The following is an 18982-nucleotide window of genomic DNA, read 5'->3' as shown; positions in this document are numbered from 1 at the left end:
AGAGATAATGAAATAGGGATGCCAACACATGATGAATATTTAGCCATCATTCAAAGAATGAAACAGAAAAGAACACCAGGTCCAGATGAAATTCCCAATGAGCTCATTAAAAACGGAGGGGAAAAGTTAGTAACAAGCATCTATAACCTAATAGTTAGAATATGGGAAGCAGAAGAAATGCCCGAGGATTGGAAAGAAGGCAGAATTATACCAATATTTAATACAGGAGAAGTAACAAACTGTAACAATTATAGAGCAATATCTCTACTGAGTACAACATATAAAATTCTAACAGCCCTCATCAAACAAAAACTCAATCAATTCACAGAGAAAAAAATTGGGGACTACCAGCAAGGATTCAGAGAAGGCAGATCCACTACAGATGCGATCCACATAGTTACACAAACAATCGAAAAATGCCACGAACACAACATAGAACTCCACATCCTCTTCGTAGACTTCAGAAAAGCCTTTGATTGTATTGGAAGAAATAAATTATTTATTGAAATGAAAAATCAAGATATACCAGCAAAATTAATCAGATTAACAAAAATGACCATGGATGGAGCTCGAGCCAAAGTAACAACAGAAGAAGGTAGCACAAAATCAATTGCAATAGAAACAGGAGTGCGACAAGGCGACTCCCTGTCAACCACATTATTCAACATAGCACTAGAAGGAACAGTCAAGGCCAGCAAAATTAAAGGAACTATAGCCCACTCCTCAACACAAATAATTGCATATGCAGATGATTTAGTTCTTATGGGAAGAGACAAGGAAAGATTAAAAGAAGCAGTAACAATCCTGGCAAAAGAAGTACGGAAAAGAGGTCTAGAAATTAACGAAGGAAAAACAAAATATCTACTCTGCTCTAGAAGAGAAGATAACAGGATGAGAGAAATCAAAATAGAAAACTACACTTTTGAAAGAGTCCAACAATTTAAATATTTGGGAGTAATAGTGAATGGCCAAAACAAGAGAAGTGAAGAAGTAACGGAACGAATACTAACAGGCAACAAAACATACTGGAGATATCATAGGCTTATGAAGGACAAGAACTTATCAAGAAATACAAAACTGAAAATATACAGAGTTGCAATCAGACCAGTAGTTACGTACGCAGCTGAGACAATGTGCCTCACGGAAAAAGATGAAGAAAAATTGAGAATATTCGAAAGAAAAATCCTCAGACGCATCATGGGCCCGATAAGAATGGACAACGGAGAAATGAGAAGAAGAATTAACCATGAACTAAGAGACATAATGAAGGGAGAAGATATAGTTAGATTTATTAAATCACAGAGGCTGAGATGGCTGGGACACATAGAAAGAAGGAAAAACGACCAACTGATTAAGAAGATCACCAGATGGAAACCGGCAACTGAAAGACCAAGAGGAAGACCCAGAGAGAGATGGGAGGACCAGGTCATGAGAGATATCAAAATTCTGGAAGTGAAAAACTGGAGGGAACTATGCACATATCGAAATGAGTGGAAGAAAATAGTAACGAAAGCCAAGTCATCCAACAAACTTTGACAACATACAAGTGGAATGCGGAGTGATTCACCGCAATAAGCGAATCTGAGAGCTCTAAGTAAGAGCGGCAAACATTCCACCTGGAATGAAAAGCCCTGATGATGATGATGAATTACTTTCAAAGGATGGATAAAATTGTTAAAGATACGGCCCATAGGCAGCGCATGATTCCCCCACACCACGTCGGTTGCTGATCAGCTATTTTTATATCGAAAACGTCCTTCGATTTAATATTGCCTTTGAAGGGATTTTAATAAAAGTCTATACATTTTGTAAAGGATATTCAATAAAAAATTTTGTGATTAATGGTGTACAGCCAGCTACAGGAAATTTATTTCGTTGTGAATTTTATTTTTATATGCGTTACTTCTAAAGTGAAACAATTTTACAAAAAAAATTTATATATGTATTAGGTACTTACTTATGATAAATAATAATATTTTGAATAATGCACCTTAGGTTTACCTGAAGAAAAAGTTGAAATAGTTACTATAAATCCTAAAGCAATAACAATGGGTCAGCTCTATGGACAATTTGATCCGATATCATACGAATGGTTTGACGGAGTCATAGCAACTACTTTTCGCAGTTTCTGTACCGACCCTAGTGCTAATAGAAAATGGATGATTTTCGATGGACCGGTAGATGCAATTTGGATTGAAAATATGAATAGCGTATTAGATGATAACAGAAAGTTATGTCTTATGTCAGGTGAAGTTATGTCAATGACTAATGCGATGTCTCTGATATTTGAAGTGATGGATTTGGAACAAGCATCTCCTGCAACGGTAATGTCATATGTTTCATTACTAAAACCAGTAATTATACAGGCATATTTGTTTTAAGGTGTTCCCGTCATAAGAATGCCACATGTCCATTTTCAATAAAAAATTTCTAATAGGTAGTTTCCGAATTGTTGAAAAAAATCGATGGTTATTTTGTACCTGAAACTTTTTTTTGTAACTGAAAGGGCTGAACTTTTTTTAACGTACACATTTGTACTAAGGTGTTCAATCGAACTATTTTTGGTTCCAGATAATGTGATTTAATTTATAACTTGCCTTTTTGTTACACCTTACACCCTGTATGCAATAGGGGGCATGGCAAAAATGTAAAATTTTTTTCAGCTGTCATGAAAAAAGCGGAAATATAGATGAAGAACCTAACTTAAGTTGTTAAAATAATCAAAACAGACAAAGTAACAAATTGTTTCAGTAGTAGGTAGGTACGTTAGAAATTAGCAACAGAAAGGACTAATGATAATACGTAATTATGATAATCATAACAAATCTAATGAAAAAATTACAAACAATAATTTTTAATATTACATCGTATTCAAATCGTATTCATTTGCATTTATATTTGATAACAAAGTTAATCAAAAAATTACAAACAGTGGTTTTTAACCTTTGTCGAACGGCATAATTTTACACCGGTCACAGACGGCATAGGTACAATTGTACCTATAACATATTTTCTCAAAAATTACCTAATCTAAAGGTAATATTTGTTATTTTTAAGATAATATTATTTACTACTAGAATAACCGGTAAAAAATTGTTTAACATTGCAATAAATAAATAATAATATTCGGTAATTTGTTCTTGTATGGATTCACAAATAAAGATTGAACGCCGCTTGTAATTGATCCTTGTTATCTTTCGTAAATTATTGAAATTACTGCAACACTAAACTTTTGGAAATAGTGGTCGTAAACAAATTTAGGAAGGGTAGCATTGTAAGTATTGTATTTCAACTGGAAACATAGATTTCATCCACATTTAGTTGTTTGATGGTTGTCAATATATGTATACCTGAAAATTATCATATCATTACTATTAATGATTCTACATCTAGTTTACCATAATGCCGACAAAAGAGGTATAAATAGAATCAACGAAGAAAACTTATGTGAGATGGGGAATATGGAGCCTCTGCCACTCATACGTGCAGCTATGTCTCGTGATCATCTTAACAATATGCTAATATTTATAAGATTTGACAACGAAAATACCCGTCAATAACGCAAAAAAGCTGATAAGGCTGTACTCATACGAGATATCTGGACAATGCTGAATAAAAATGTGCAACAAGACTACAAATCATCCCAATGCATAACCATAGATGAACAATTGTTTCCGTTTAGAGGCCATACCTACAAAACGTACACAATATATATCTTTCAAACACACTAACCATGGTATTTTGGGTTTGTAATACATCAAACACCTTGTCCCATACAAATTCATCTTCATATTTAAAAAACAGAATATGGTTCCCGGAAAGTTAACGTTGGCAAACGAACAGTTTTTGGATATGGTCACGTCTTATAAAAGTTCTGGGCGAAAGGTTACCACAGATAACTTTTTACCAGTTTTGAACTCGCCAAAGTCTAGAATTTGTGACACATACCGTTCGTGGGCTCATTTAGAAAAAAAATAAGAGATTTTTGCTCACCAATATGAAAGCTAGCAAGGAAAGAGCTGTTTTCCCACAAATCTGGCGTACAATCATAATGCTACCGTATGTTCTTACTTGCTAAAGAAAAACAAAGCAGTAGTGTTACTCCCTTCCATGCATATGACAGGACAAGTAGCCTGAAATGATTAAGGATTAGAATAAATCTAAAGGGATGTTGATACGATGGATAAAATGCTGGGTTAATGTACGCTCAAGCGTCGAACATTGAGTTGGTACTTGACATTTTTTTGTAATATGATTGATGTCACTGGCTTAGCATCCTCCATTATAAATATCGAGACAACAATTCATTACAAAAAAGGACCAACGCAAGAAGTTTTTGAAGGATCTTTCTAAAGATCTTTGTCTTGCTGTAGATACTCCTCCTCAAGTATCTTACAGCATTCGTGGATCTACTTCAGTAACGGAAGTTACCATGTTTGTGGAAACGAACGGAAAAAACAGCCTAAAACGAAAAAAAGTTGTGTAGCATGTTTTCTACCTGTGTGTGACGAACATTCTTTGTCTAAAACGACATATATGTTGCGAAAATCCACAGTAACATTCATTTTTGATTTTTGTTTCAAATAAACTATCATTTAAATACAAAATGTACTGATTTTTTATAACATTTATTGAAAAAAAATACAAGGTGCAAATGTACCTATGCCGTCGTTTATGGGGGTAGGAAAATTTAAGCCGTCTGCTGAGAACTGAATGAAGATTTCTTTGTTATATTTGGCTCACATAATCTACTGGATAAATGTAGAGATGTTACAAAAGTTCAAGTCTCTATTTCTTTAACAAAAAAAGTTATCACAATTTAAAAACTCAAAAGTTACAATTGTACCTATGCCGCCCGACGAAGGTTAATATTAAATAATATTCAAATCGTATTCATTTGTATTTATATTTGATACAAAAATATCTCGGATCCTGGTGGTGTCGTGGTGGTACCGTGGTGTCTTTATGCTGTTTTAATGTAGATTATAGAAAGCTTCCTATAGTCTATGAGATAATTTAGCAAGGAAAAAGGTAGAAATAGGAGAGGAATCCTTATACACACGAGTTAATTCGATAAAGTAGTGCTGCATATAAAATATATGAACTGGCAACAGCACTCGATATGTAGATTATTAAAACAATATTTTAAAAGAAACTATCCTTCTTCTTCTTCCTCGGCTTTTTACAAATATGAGTTCGCAGTTTTCGTCCTCCGCAGCACTCTATTCTCTCAGTCACCTTCTCTGAGGTCTCCTGTCATAGCATTTCCTATGTAAGTTGTCCATCTCATAGAAGGTCTTCCTCTACGTATTCTTCTCGGTGGGTGCCAGTCCAATATTATTTTCGGTCACCTGTGCTCTGGAATTGTTTGTACATGCCCATACCACTGAAGGGTTTTGTTTTCCAATTTTTTTTGTACTTGAGCATTCTACTTCCATTCAGTTCCATATTACCTCTGTTCTTATTCTATCTTCTCTGGTAATTTGTAGACTTCTTCTCATAAAGTCCAATTCAACTGTTCGTATTTTATTTCGTATTGTTGTCATTGGCCATACTTATGCTCCATATAGGCTAGGGTAGTATTTAGCACTGTCCTCTGAAAGATGCTTTTTTCGTCTTCTTTGGTTAGAGTGTTGTTCCACATAACACTATGGAGTGGTTTTGTGGATTGCTTTCCCCGTTCTATTTTCATTTGTATAACTTTCATACAAGTACCATCTCGGCTTATCATTGAACCTTAATATTTAACTTCAAATCTGCAACCTCGGATCAATACATATTCGGTTTTACACATATTTATCTTGAGTCCCAATAGCTCTTACTCTTCCTTTAATTTCCTTATCATATCGTTGATTGGGAAGAATAGTATGATATTTCAAAAACATTAAGTTTACAGAAAAGACAATTAAAGATTGAGATGGGTTACGAGATCGGATTACTTAAGCAATACAATATTAAATATCCTTTTCATCAGAATAATTAAAACTTACAGTATTAATTGAAAATATGGGTTTTACATCCAATCCATTTACCACCCCCAACTCATATTTTTCATCCCCATTTTGAGTTATAATACTTTTCTGTATAAAAATGTTGTATCTACTATTTCACAATTATAAGGTTATTAGCCTCTAACTACACGCGCTGGCCTACTTTGTACGCCAGATATAAGAATTCTACTGGAAATATATTTAAAAATTTAATTTTTGACCTTGCTTATCTCTCTAACCTATAACTGGAATGTGCTTTACAATTTGGTTTTAGTTTCGTTATAATCGGCGTTCTGGAAAGATCGTAATTTACATTTTATTATTTGTTGTTTCCGGTGGTGGACAATATACCCCAGAATTATATTACCATAAGTCGTAATATAAGTACATATTTTAATTGTTTTTTAGTCACTATGGCACAAAATATATTTATCTTTATAAACAATACTTTTTACCCTGTAAAAAATCACATTTAAAAAATTTTTTATTAGTAATTTTATTTATCATGGAATCCAGTTATTCCATGATTCCAGTTATAAATCCCAATTGGCTTACTGAAAATAAACTCCAAGTATTCACTGATGCCGAATAAGGTTTATAACAAACAACTAAGTGTATTTAAAAAAAAAATTAATCAAATCCGCTGTTTTTAAGTGTATTTTCTTGTGGCGTACAAAGTACGCCACGCGTGTAGTTATGTTATAACTTGATACGCGGGTAGTTAAAGGTTAGCGACAATAAAACGGAACAGTTTAAATGCTTTATTAGAGTTTAAATAACAATGAATGAAAAAAATCGCAGTTATCGTACAATACCAATATAAAAAAATAAAAAATTTGGGCTCCCATTAAAAAAAATGAAAGTTTCTACAAGTTAGCGTAAAAATCCCTATAGTATTATTGTGGCATAACCGCTACATTCTTTTTCTTTTCAAAAAGAGAGAGCAGGTCAGCTTTTTTTTTCACTTATTTCCACTTTCTTCTTGTAAGCTTGTTTTAGAGTAACGTCACGTGCTGATGGAAGTCGTCGTTTGCTTTGAAGAACGTTTATGGTTTTAAATTCCTGTTCTTTGTATGACATTTTATATAGCAGGTGACTAGGATTAGATTACATCTTCTTTTTTCGTGATTTTTATCGAAGTATAACTTTGACCACTATTCCTCATCATCTTAGCAACATTTTCTTGCCACTGAGATATCATTCTCTTTCGTTTTTTACATTATCTGGTGGACGACATGGGTTTTTAACAGAGCGTCTTTTGTTGCTTGAATTTTGGTTCCCATTATTAGAGTTCACATTTGAAGGAGGCCCCTTATCAGAAGAATCATCAGAGGATGACAAACAGCTACTGGAAGAATAATTTGTGTCGCCCGAGATGTTATCAAAGACTGAAATACTAGAAGAACTGGTTGATATGGAAGACGAAGAGCTGCTACTGTCCTTTTCACGCTCCTTACTGATTGTAACGTCATTATTGGTAAACGTTGGTCCTATTTCATCTTCAGTACCTGTGGTTCGTCGATAGTTGGACTTTTTTGGTTTTCTTTGTTTTCAAAATCAACAGCCATATGAAAATATTGTCCGTATTGCTTTTCAGCTAAAGGAGAACCAATTTTAGAACTTTCATTTATAAAAGTAGTACCTTGTAACTTGCTGGTGGTAGAATCATTGATATGGGAATATTATGGTTTTCACTTTCATTAATAGTCACAAATGGCAGATGAGAATACAAACCCTTACTTTCATGTCGGGTATTACTTTCATCTTTATCTCTTTCACAAATTTTCCTAGCGAGGTCTAGTAGAATACGACTTCGATTCCCATTCCCACTCATTTTCTAGAACAAAATACATATTAGCTATTAGGTCCATAAAAAATTGTGCAATCAACGCACATATTTATTAACTCTTTTCTGTACACCCGATGGAAATTTGAACCACTTATGTCTGGTTGCACCAACAGATTTTAAGCTCCAGCTTAGCTAAGTTCTACTTATAGATAGGGCCTCCTTGAGTACCACTTACGTTGTACCATAATTTTAGATTCTTACCTTATTATCAATTATATATATATTATTATATTATGGTATTCTTATTGTAATATATTATAATTATATTATATTAATTCTTATGATATTCTCGACTTAAGCTTAAGATCTGTTGGTGCAACCGGGCATTACTAATCTATTTTTATCAAGTTACACATACGCAAGAGGTACTTATGGCCTCTGTTCCTATTAAGTAGTGTTATCTTTAATTGGTGAAATTCCCACAGTTTAGATATCGGCTTACTTACACTCGAATGTTTATCAGTTTGTTGTTTCTTGAAAAGTGAAGTCATTTAACACCACGTGCAATCGAATAAATCTATGAAATCTCGTGCTGCAAAGAGTTTTAATAGAAACGAAAATCCTAGTTTAAGTATCTAGTAAGAAAAAATTATTTTAAGGAATAGAATGATAAAACGAAATAATTTCTTGGATTTGAGTTAAATTATGGTGAAGACAATGTTAACTAAAAATATCACGTTATACTTGGGGCAAAATTATATTGAAAACTATGTTAACTCAAAATGAAATAAAGATAAAGGTGTACTTATTTTATTCAAGAGTATCATATTATTTGTAATCATCACACTGACCAAGATTATAGTAAAAATAAATGCTTACCTGTTAAAGAAGAGTATGATATTTGATATTTTGAAATATAATTCTCTTGCTCCAAAAATATTCACTGATAAGACGCAAGCAGTATTAATATTTTGACTTATAATAGTATTGATTAAATAAAAATGACCTAAGCTTAGCACGAAGTGTAGGTAGACAACTAAGTTACCCGAGTCCGAGTCCGAGTCTTCTCCACACCGGTTGTGTGGAAGTGGGAGATGACATAATTGCTCACAGAGCTCTCTAGAGCTTGTCGTTTAAACTGCACTTACAATACTTTTCTCCATAATAGATAATAGATCCATTCATTCTGAGTAGTTTGTTGATATAAACTAAAAATGGACCATTTTTGACTTATCATACTATTCTTCCCAATTAACGATATTATTCCAGCTCCTCCCCGTCTTGTGTAAAAATTACTTGGTTATCTTCGAAAAGTAATGAATATAATATATTTTCTTGTATCTGGTATACGTCCATTGTTCAACATTTTCTACCACTTTCTCCTAAAGCCTGATCGATGTATATGTTAAAAAGTGTAGATGATAGACCACATCTCTGTTTGAGGCCTTTTGTTGCGAATACTTTTTTTTGGTATTTCATTGCCCAACTTTTTTGGCCAAGATTGAAAAGTTTGCCCAGTAGGATAATACCCAACCTAGAATAATTCAGAGAATAGAAAGTAGAAAAAAATCATTCTAAAATTGTTTACTTCATAGCAAAAAATGAAAGAATCCTTAAATATAAAGACTATAAAGTAATAATATTGTGTCTACTTAAGTTATCAGTATGTTACTTGTACCGAAAAGAAGTATTCTTATTTAATGAAATCATAGTTTTTTTCATTTTAAGGTTTCTAGATGTGGTATGGTATACATGGAACCAGTAACATTGGGCTGGGAACCTTTTCTTCAGTCTTGGATCCCTACTTGTAATAATTTATGGTGTCCCTCTAGCAGAACAGATTTTATTGATAGTATGTTCAAATGGATTGTGCCTCCTTCACTGAATTTTATAAAGAAACATTGTACTATGTTCTGCAATCCAGGGGATATTAGTCTAGTTTTGAATATGATGAATATGTTTGAAATGTATATGAACGATGCAATTGAGTGTAATCCCAAAAAAGAGGATCAAGAAAAATATATGGAATTTTGGACACAGGCTGCTTTTATTCAAGCAGGTATATTAAATAGGTTCTGAAACTGTTTTTTGTGACACCACTAAGTTAAATATTATTAATTGTAATGGAAATTTCATTTTTTATTTCTTTTGGCATTTGGACCACCATTATCACTTCTACACTAAGCATCAAAATTAACGCACCACCTTTAAAATGGGACATTTTGATGTCTCGTATTTCCTAAACCTGTTGTCCGATTTGAGTAATTTTTCAGTGTGTTATAGCTATATTCTTCAAGAATACCGACGTAATAATATTATTGCCAAAGAGGTAAGTGTCATTGTATACCGGGTGTAACAATGATAGTGTGTTTTTTTCTCAAAGTTTGGAACACCCTGTGGAATATTCTAGCGTATATAAAATATTTAAATTAAAACTCAACTATAGCATTAGGCTTTCTTAACATTTTGCTTTTTGTCTCATTCGCTTATGTTGGATAATAAAAAAGTTAGGTACTTTAACAACTAGCAAGGTTATTCATTAATACAGGGTGTTTTTAAATAAGTGCGACAAACTTTAAGGGGTAATTATGCATAAAAAAATAATGACCGTTTGCTTTATAAAGGTATGTCCCCAAATGCTTTGTTTCCGAGATACGGGATGTGGATTTTTTTCTTAAAAACTGACCATTTATTTATTGCTCTAAAACTGGTTGAGATATGCAAATGAAATTTGGTAGTTTTTAAGAAGTAGTTATTGCGCATTTTTTGACATACAATTAAGAATTTTATATTTACCATTGGCGTGCATAAGGGTATAAATATTTTAGGTACATCCCGTATGCACACCAATGATGAATATAAAATTCTTAGTTGTATGTCAAAACATGCGCAATAACTACCTCTTAAAACCTACAAAATTTCATTTGCATATCTCAACCGGTTTTAGAGCAATAAATAAATCGTCAGTTTGTAAGAAAAAATTCAACATGCCGTATTTCGGAAACGAAGCGTTTGTGGATATATATTTATAAAGCAAACGGTCATTTTTTTTCATGCAGAATTACCCCTTACAGTTTGTCGCACTTATTTAGAAACACCCTGTATTGATGAATAACATGACTAGTTGTTAAAGCACCTAATTTTTTTACGATCCCACATAAGCGAATGAATCAAAAAGCAAAATGTTAAGAATGCCTAAGGCTACAGTTTAGTTTTAATTTCAATATCTTATATACGCTAGAATATTCCACAGGGTGTTCCAAACTTTGAGGAAAAAACACACTATCATTGTTACACCCGGTCTACAATGACACTTAACTGTTTAGCATTACTATTAGTACGTCGATATTCTTGAAGAATAAAGCTATAGTATAATAAAAAAAACACTAAAATCGGACAACAGGTTTAGGAAATACAAAACATCAAAAATGTCTCATTTTTAAGGTGGTGCGTTAATTTTGATGCTTAGTGTATTTATTTATTTTGTAGTAGTAATTATTTTTGGTAGAGAAATAAAATAATTACGAAAACAACATAGTAACAGATAGGTCATTATGGAAGGCCACAAATAAGCTGAAGCGGCCACAAAACCAAATTACACCTATCAGAAGAATTAAAATAGTTAAAGACAGATCAGGAAAAAGCAGGCGCTTTCGCAAAACACCCAGAAAAGGTATTTCAGCCACTAACAAACAGAATCAATGAAGATGACGACATCTACGAATATTTAGATAGTCCCAATTAAATGAATCTAACACCCAAATGGGCACCTTCTAATGAAGTAAAAGGTCTAATAAAAAACCTCAATAAAAAGAAGTCGCCTGGACATGATCTGATAACGGCCAACATTAAGTAACCTACCTAGAAAAGAAATCCTAAGTTTAACACAAATCATTAACTCAATACTAAGAACATGCTACTTTTCTGCACAATGGAAGTTAGCATAAATAATTACGATTCCAAAACCAGGAAAACCTCTACATGAGATTACATTCTACCGACCCATTAGCCTATTAAAAGTTGCAGGGTTGCCCTACCAGATATATCTAAAGTTGCAGAGAAAATCATTGCAAGTAGACTAATTATTGATATTTATACAGAACAACAATATTATTAGTCCATTGAAATGTTACGTTATTTAGGCCCTAGATTGCATTTGTTAGAGGAGTCAATTTTATTTTTTTAGTGTGTAGAGGGATCAGTAGAAGCTTAAGTTCAAGTTTTTGGGGTCCTCGGCCGTTATCTTGGAAAATAGGTGCAAAGGGATTTCGCGCTATATCTCGTAAACTACCAACCCTACAGAAAATCGAATAAAATATATAATGTAGCAAACTAAATTTTCTATGATTTTGTTTCTATTACTTTTTATCGTCAAGTTACCAACAAAAAAGATATAAACAAAAATAATTAAAAATTTTTAACAGGTTTCCTTTTGGAGCTTATATCTTTTTTCAGTTCATTTTACAATAAAATCCCATTATATATATTTATTTATCTAGAATTTACAGCGCTCCAAACTTGACCAGATTCTCGAATGCTCATAGGGACACAATAAAAACAAAACGTTAGCCTTACTTTTCTATCTATATATTTTTTTATTCATACAATTTATTATGATTTGAACATTCCTATGCTATTATTAATCTATTTTTGACCTTTCTTCCCACTATAAAACTTAGAACCCTAAGCATATATAAAAAAGGCCCAAGAAGTTGTTTGGGGACAAATTCGCAGGATCAGAAGAAGAATGACGCAACCGCAAAATGCAAAATTCTTCAAAAACGGTTTTTAAATATTTCAAATAGGGATTAAATGAAGAGTAATCGTCCAGGAGCATCGGTCTGGCGTTTGTTTTTTGACAACGATGATTTTATTTTCATCGATATTGGTTCGAATTTCCTTATCTTAATTTAATCGCTCCATTTTCAACCCTATCTGAAGTTGCGTCATTACGCATCTGAAACAAGGTCTAACATATCACGTATTTCAGTAACGACGCAACTACCCTATAGTGGCTCAGCACATTTTTACAGTCGGTCATTTTTATATCATCTGTACATAGTATTTTAGAAGTTAATTACGCAATAAACGGGAATTGACAAAATTTGCAGTCACGTCATTCTTCTTCCGTACCGGACTGAATATCTGCCTGCTATTACTTTTATTATTATAATTTATCATAGGGAGCACAGCAGTCGGTTCCCCTTTACTTAACTTATTCTTACAGTTGTGCCATCTATTTGGCCACGTGCAGTCGTATTAAAAATTATGAAAAGTATTTTGAGTTTTATAGATAATAATATTGAGAGTCTTGTGGGTAAAATTTATATTTTTGCGATTAGATAAGCATTTTGTGTTTTTTGTAAGCGCGCATCAGGAGTGGTGGTTATTTTAGTTGTAAGAAACCTCTGGGGAAAATTATTTGTCAGTGGGAAAGTCGAGCCATCTTTACTCACTGTTGTTGGCGAACGTTTTTCGTCTCTTTATATGGCGGAAATAAACACGATTCTCTGGAAACCCTGAGATACAAACGATTCGCTAAAACAGTGACAAAAATGCATTTAATCTCTTCTCACTTCCTCCAACACAAGATGCAGCCCGTTTCCACAGACTCCGAGTGTATCACCATAATCAATCATGGCTCGGTAAACATTGTGATCCAGAAGATTGGGGCTGGAAAAAGCATGGAAAATTTTGGGATACCAATCCAAACTTTAGTACCCCCGAGCCTCCAGTAACCCCGAGCTTATTAAATTCATCTTTTTCAGATGCAATGGAAACTGGAAGTGCATGTGTTTCCCGAAAAGCAGACCTCAAATGTTCAGCATTGTGCCTCCATTGTGGTGGTGAAAGTTCCAGCAACATGGTGGACATATCAATATTAATAATTGAAGAAAATGAATTGGAAGATGAATTACCGATAATGACGCCAACTATAACTCTCATTATACCACAAAAATTCACCTCGGTTACTGATTCAGATCTTGACTCGCAGCCTGGACTATCACAAAAAAATGAAAAAATAATAACTACGATAGATTTTTTTCAACATATATTCAGCAAGAATACTTATTTCTGAAATCACACATGCGCTGAAAGAAATGAAATCAGGTAAAGCACCTGGCTTTGATGGTATCCATCCAGAGTTCTTGATACACAGTGGTGCATACACGAAACAGTGGCTTGCAATGTTCTTTAATGATATACTTCAGTCAGGTAACATTCCTTTCTCACTTAAGCGAACAAAGATAATTGCAATTCCGAAACCGGGCAAATCAAACGATAAGCCAGAAAACTACCGCCCCATAGCTCTACTCAGCATGGTATATAAACTATTAGAAAAGCTTCTCCTCAACAGAATTAGTCACAGGATACTAGAAAATGTCCCCATTGAACAAGCTGGCTTCCGCCCTCATCGAAGCTGTACGGACCAAGTGCTGTCATTAACAACTTTTATAGAAGCTAGTTTTCAAAAGAAACAAAAGACAGCAACAGTATTTATAGATCTAACAGCAGCATATGATACTGTTTGGAGACAGGGATTAATATATAAACTGGCCCGCATTATCCCCTGCAGAAAGATAATTAACCTCATTGACAACATGCTGACCAACAGAGCCTTCCAGGTTATAATGGAAAAGGAGACGAGTAGACAGATGAAACTTAACAATGGTCTTCCACCGGGTTCTGTCCTTGCCCCTTTACTTTTCAGCCTCTATATTGCTGACATGCCTGAAACCGAATCTCGGAAGTTTGGATATGCTAGCTGACGACTGGACCCTTGCAACAAGCCACCAATCTTTAGAAACTACAGAAATCACTCTCACGAATGACTTATCCATCCTCAGCGAATACCTTAAGAAATGGAGACTACAGCCAAGTACTACAAAAACTGAAGTATCAGCTTTTCATCTAAACAACAAGTTGGCAAACAGAGAATTGCGAGTGTATTTTAATAACAAGCTGTTAAAACACAATAAATACCCGAAATACCTTGGGGTTACTCTAGACAGAACGCTCACATTCAGAGAACACCTGACGAAAACAGCAGCAAAATTGAAAACACGCAACAATATAATACAGAAACTCTGCGGCACTACATGGGGGTCCACAGCATCAACATTAAGATACTCTGCTCTTGGCCTGATATATCCGGTGGCAGAATACTATGCTCCAGTGTGGCTAAATAGCAGGCATACCCACCTGGTCGACACCCAACTAAACCGTACTATGCGTATGATAACAGGCACAATTAAGCCCACCCCTACAATGTGGCTACCTACCCTTAGTAATATAGCACCACCCAACCTACGCCGCGAACATGCATTGGTTAAAGAATATAACAAAATAATGGACAGTCGCCAGCTTCTAGTCCACAACGACATCCCCGATATTCTTGGAAACCGTCTCCGATCCAGGTTACCCCCTCTACAATCTGATCAAGCGCTGCAGCAATCCAACTTTGACTTAAATACCCGATGGAGAGAAGATTGGGAAAGTAGGACAGATCCACATTACCATAGTCTACCGGACATCATAGGGAAACCTGGCGAATTTGAACGTCCCCGTAAGATTTGGGCAGCCCTTAATCGAATTCGAACAAACTGTGGAAGATGCGCCGACTCCCTCCACAGATGGGGTAAACTCCCCTCGCCTTCTTGTGACTGCGGCGCTGCAAGACAGACGATCAGTCACATTGTTCAGGACTGCCCACGCAGAGCATATACAGGCGACCCTATAGACTTTGTAATGGCAACCGAAGGGTCAATCGAATATATAAAAAAATTGGACATCTGTTTGTGATGCATTGTATAATGCATAAATCTAAATATGTTCTGTGATATACTTAAGCCATACGCTAAATAAAAAATAAATTCAACATATAATAATAAATAATAATATTTTGTCTAGTAATTGTCCGTGGATTAGGCCTATTGGGGATACCACACAGAAAACGCGCCTCCAGCGCACATTAATAATAGCATAGGAATGTTAAAATCATAATAAATAAATATATAGATAGAAAAGTAAGCCTAAGGTTTTGTTTTTATTGTATTCCTATGAGAATTCGAGAATTTGGTCAAGTTTGGAGCGCTGTAAAGCCTAGATAAATGAATAAAAATAATCAACTTTATAGTGGAAATTGTTCCTTGAAAAATCCTCTACAAAATCGCTATGATGTTATTATATTATGAAATGAACGAAAAAAAGTTATAATCTCCAAACGGAAACTTCTTACAAAATTTTCTCTTATTTTTGTTTATAACTTTCTGTTGGTCACTTGACCATAAAAATTAATGCATATAAAATTATAGAAAATTTAATTTGCTACATTTTATGTGTAATTAAATTTTCTGAAGTTTACTAGTTTAGGAAATACAGTGCGAAAACCCTTCGCACCCCTTTTTCCAAGATGGTGGCCGGGGGACAAGGGTGGCGACCCTAAAAACTTGAACTTAAGCTTCTACTAAACCGCCCTACACATTAAAAAAGTAAAATTGACTCCTCTAAGAAATGCAACCCTAAATGCAACATTTCAATAGACTATATACCAAATCTTCAGTTCGGTTTTCGCCAAAACCACGGCACAACTGAAAAAGTGCATAGGGTGGTTGAAAAGATACAATCAGCTTTCCAGGAAAAGAGCTTTGGCAATGCCATTTTCTTGGATGTAAGTCAAGTATTTGACAAGGTCTGACATTCAGGATTGTTATTCAAACTGAAGAAAGAAATCTCTCAACTCCTATATTCAATAATAAAATCGTACCTCGAAGAAAGGCTATTCTATGCAAGATAAGCCACAATTTTACTAAAAAATGATTTTATTAACGTTTCGGCGTACAAATCGGATGCCGTTGTCAAAATACAAAATATTAATAAATTAAACAAAAATGTTATTGCTTAGTAAAAAATTCTTCTAATAATTTATTTAATCTGACTCATTTATATCGGCAATTCAGACATATATTATACATTTTAAAGTAGAAGACTTTAAAAAGACTTTAAAATGATATTGCTGATATTTAGGAGTTAGACATAAATGAGCCAGATTAAATAAATTATTAGAAGAATTTTTTACTAAGAAATAACATTTTTGTTTCATTTATTAAAATTTTGTATTTTGACAACGACATCCGACTTTTACATCGAAACGTTAATAAAATAATTTTTTTAGTAAAATTGTGGCTTATTGCCCATTTTAAATAGTTGGTTACAAAAATGCCACAAGGAAATAGCTTCAGAACATCATTAAAATACGAAGAAAGTGTGTCTAACATCCACAACATAAAGTCTGGGGTCTAGCAATGCAGCGTCTTGGGACCAATTCGCTACACAATCTTTACAGCTGATTTCCCAACTGGAGAAGAATCTACAATCGCAACATTCGCGGATGACACTAAAATTCTGGTAAAAAACCCAGATCCCATACATGCGGCTCAAATATTGCAACAAAACATACATTTAATTGAAATATGTGCTAAGAAATGCAACATAAAGATCAACGAAGCAAAATGAATTAACGAACAATCACTAAATATCAAAAAGAAACACCGAATATCCTAATGCATAACAGGAACATTCATAAAAATAATACTGTAAAATATCTTGGATTACATCTTGACAGGAGGCTAACATGGACAACACACATCTGGGTGAAGAGGAAGCAATATTATGAATGAAATTCTAAAAATATTGCTGATTACTCTGCCAAAAATCTACCTTATCTTTATCTAACAAAATGTTAGTGTATAAAAAAATTATCTGGCCCATCTGGACATACGGATTGAACTGTTGGGAACTGTAGCAGACAGCAACCTAGTAATACTAGAGCGATTTCAATCCAAGGTTCTTCGTGCCATCACAAATGCACCGTGGTTCATTCCAAATGCAGACATTTACAGGGATTTGAAGATCGAGACAGTGAAGCAAATAATGCAGTGACAAATATTCCAAACGACTGAAAAAGCACCCCAACGAATTAGTAGTGAATTTTTTGGACAACTCCACACAACTAAATAGACTGAACATTAGAACTGCTCTTGACTTACCATTTAGAAAATACGTGTCTATACAGTCGAACCCGCTCGAACCCGCTTAATAGAATAGCTGTTATAGGAATATCCCGCTTTAAGGAATAGAAATTTGATCTCCCGAAACGTTTCTACTAGCCACCAATGATCGGTTATTAGAATATCCCGGTTATAAGAATACTTTTGCTTGACACGAAGGTTATTCCAATAAGCGAATTCGACGTACTTAGTTTAGGTATTAGTAATAAACCCATTAGGAGTTGATAGTCATTGGACTAAAAATTTTCTTCGTTGGATAAACATGCTTAGTGCTACTTACTGTGATGTAACAGATTGTATTTTAAAACAAAAAAATTATTTATTTTAAACATTAAATCAATAATTTTATAATTTTAGGAGTTTGGGGTATAGCTTCAATCCTAGATAAAGATTCAAGAGAAAAATTTGACGAATTTTATAAAACTTTGTGGAGAGGAGAAAACGAACAACATCCCTATCCTCAATGTCTAGAAAAAGTTGACTTAACTATTCCATCTGAAGGTCTTCTTTTTGACTATGGATATAATTATAGACTAAAAGGAGGTTGGAAATATTGGCCAGATGTTGTAAAATATGAACGGGTAGATGAATGTAAAAATATTATGCAGGCTTTGATACCAACTGTTGATACAGCTAGGTAAGTCAGTACCTACTAATTATATTACAGTTTTAAAGAAATAGTAAAAGAATTATTTGTTCTAAAATAATATTTGTTCTAACTGTAAACGGCATTTTTCTTCAGAAGCAATTAAACATTTAATGCTTAGATACATAGACAATACCGAAAAAGAAAGAAAAAACTTATAGCTAAAAAATTATACAGGATGTAACAAAAATACAGGTCATAAATTTAATCGTATATTCTGGGACCAAAAATAGTTCGATTAGTCCTAACTTACCTTAGTATAAATATGCACATAAAAAAAGTTACAGCCCTTTGAAATTACAAAATGAAAATCGATTTTTTCCATTATATCGAAAATTCCTAGAGATTTTTAATTGAAACTAGACACGTGGTACTTTTAATGCAGGAACATCTTACAAAAAAATTATAGTAAAATTTTGAAACCCCATAAAAATTTTATGGGGGGTTTGTTCTTTTAAACCCCCCAAAGTTTTGTGTACGTTCCAAT

General features: G+C 33.8%; 1 protein-coding gene across 1 annotated transcript in view; it reads left to right on the top strand.

Annotated features, from left to right (window-relative positions):
* The window catches only part of LOC126885102 (dynein axonemal heavy chain 12), a 660248-nt gene that overhangs the window by 288175 nt on the left and 353091 nt on the right, over positions 1-18982 (top strand). The window contains exons 14-16 of the mRNA XM_050651529.1: positions 1996-2324; positions 9508-9838; positions 18207-18486. Of these exons, the coding sequence (XP_050507486.1) occupies positions 1996-2324; positions 9508-9838; positions 18207-18486 (940 nt within the window). The remainder of the gene's footprint in view (positions 1-1995; positions 2325-9507; positions 9839-18206; positions 18487-18982) is intronic.

The sequence above is a fragment of the Diabrotica virgifera genome, chromosome 5 (assembly GCF_917563875.1).
Source record: "Diabrotica virgifera virgifera chromosome 5, PGI_DIABVI_V3a".
Lineage (NCBI taxonomy): Eukaryota > Metazoa > Arthropoda > Insecta > Coleoptera > Chrysomelidae > Diabrotica > Diabrotica virgifera.
The sequence above is the reverse complement of the archived record's forward strand: the minus strand, read 5'-3'. Positions and strand labels throughout refer to the sequence as shown.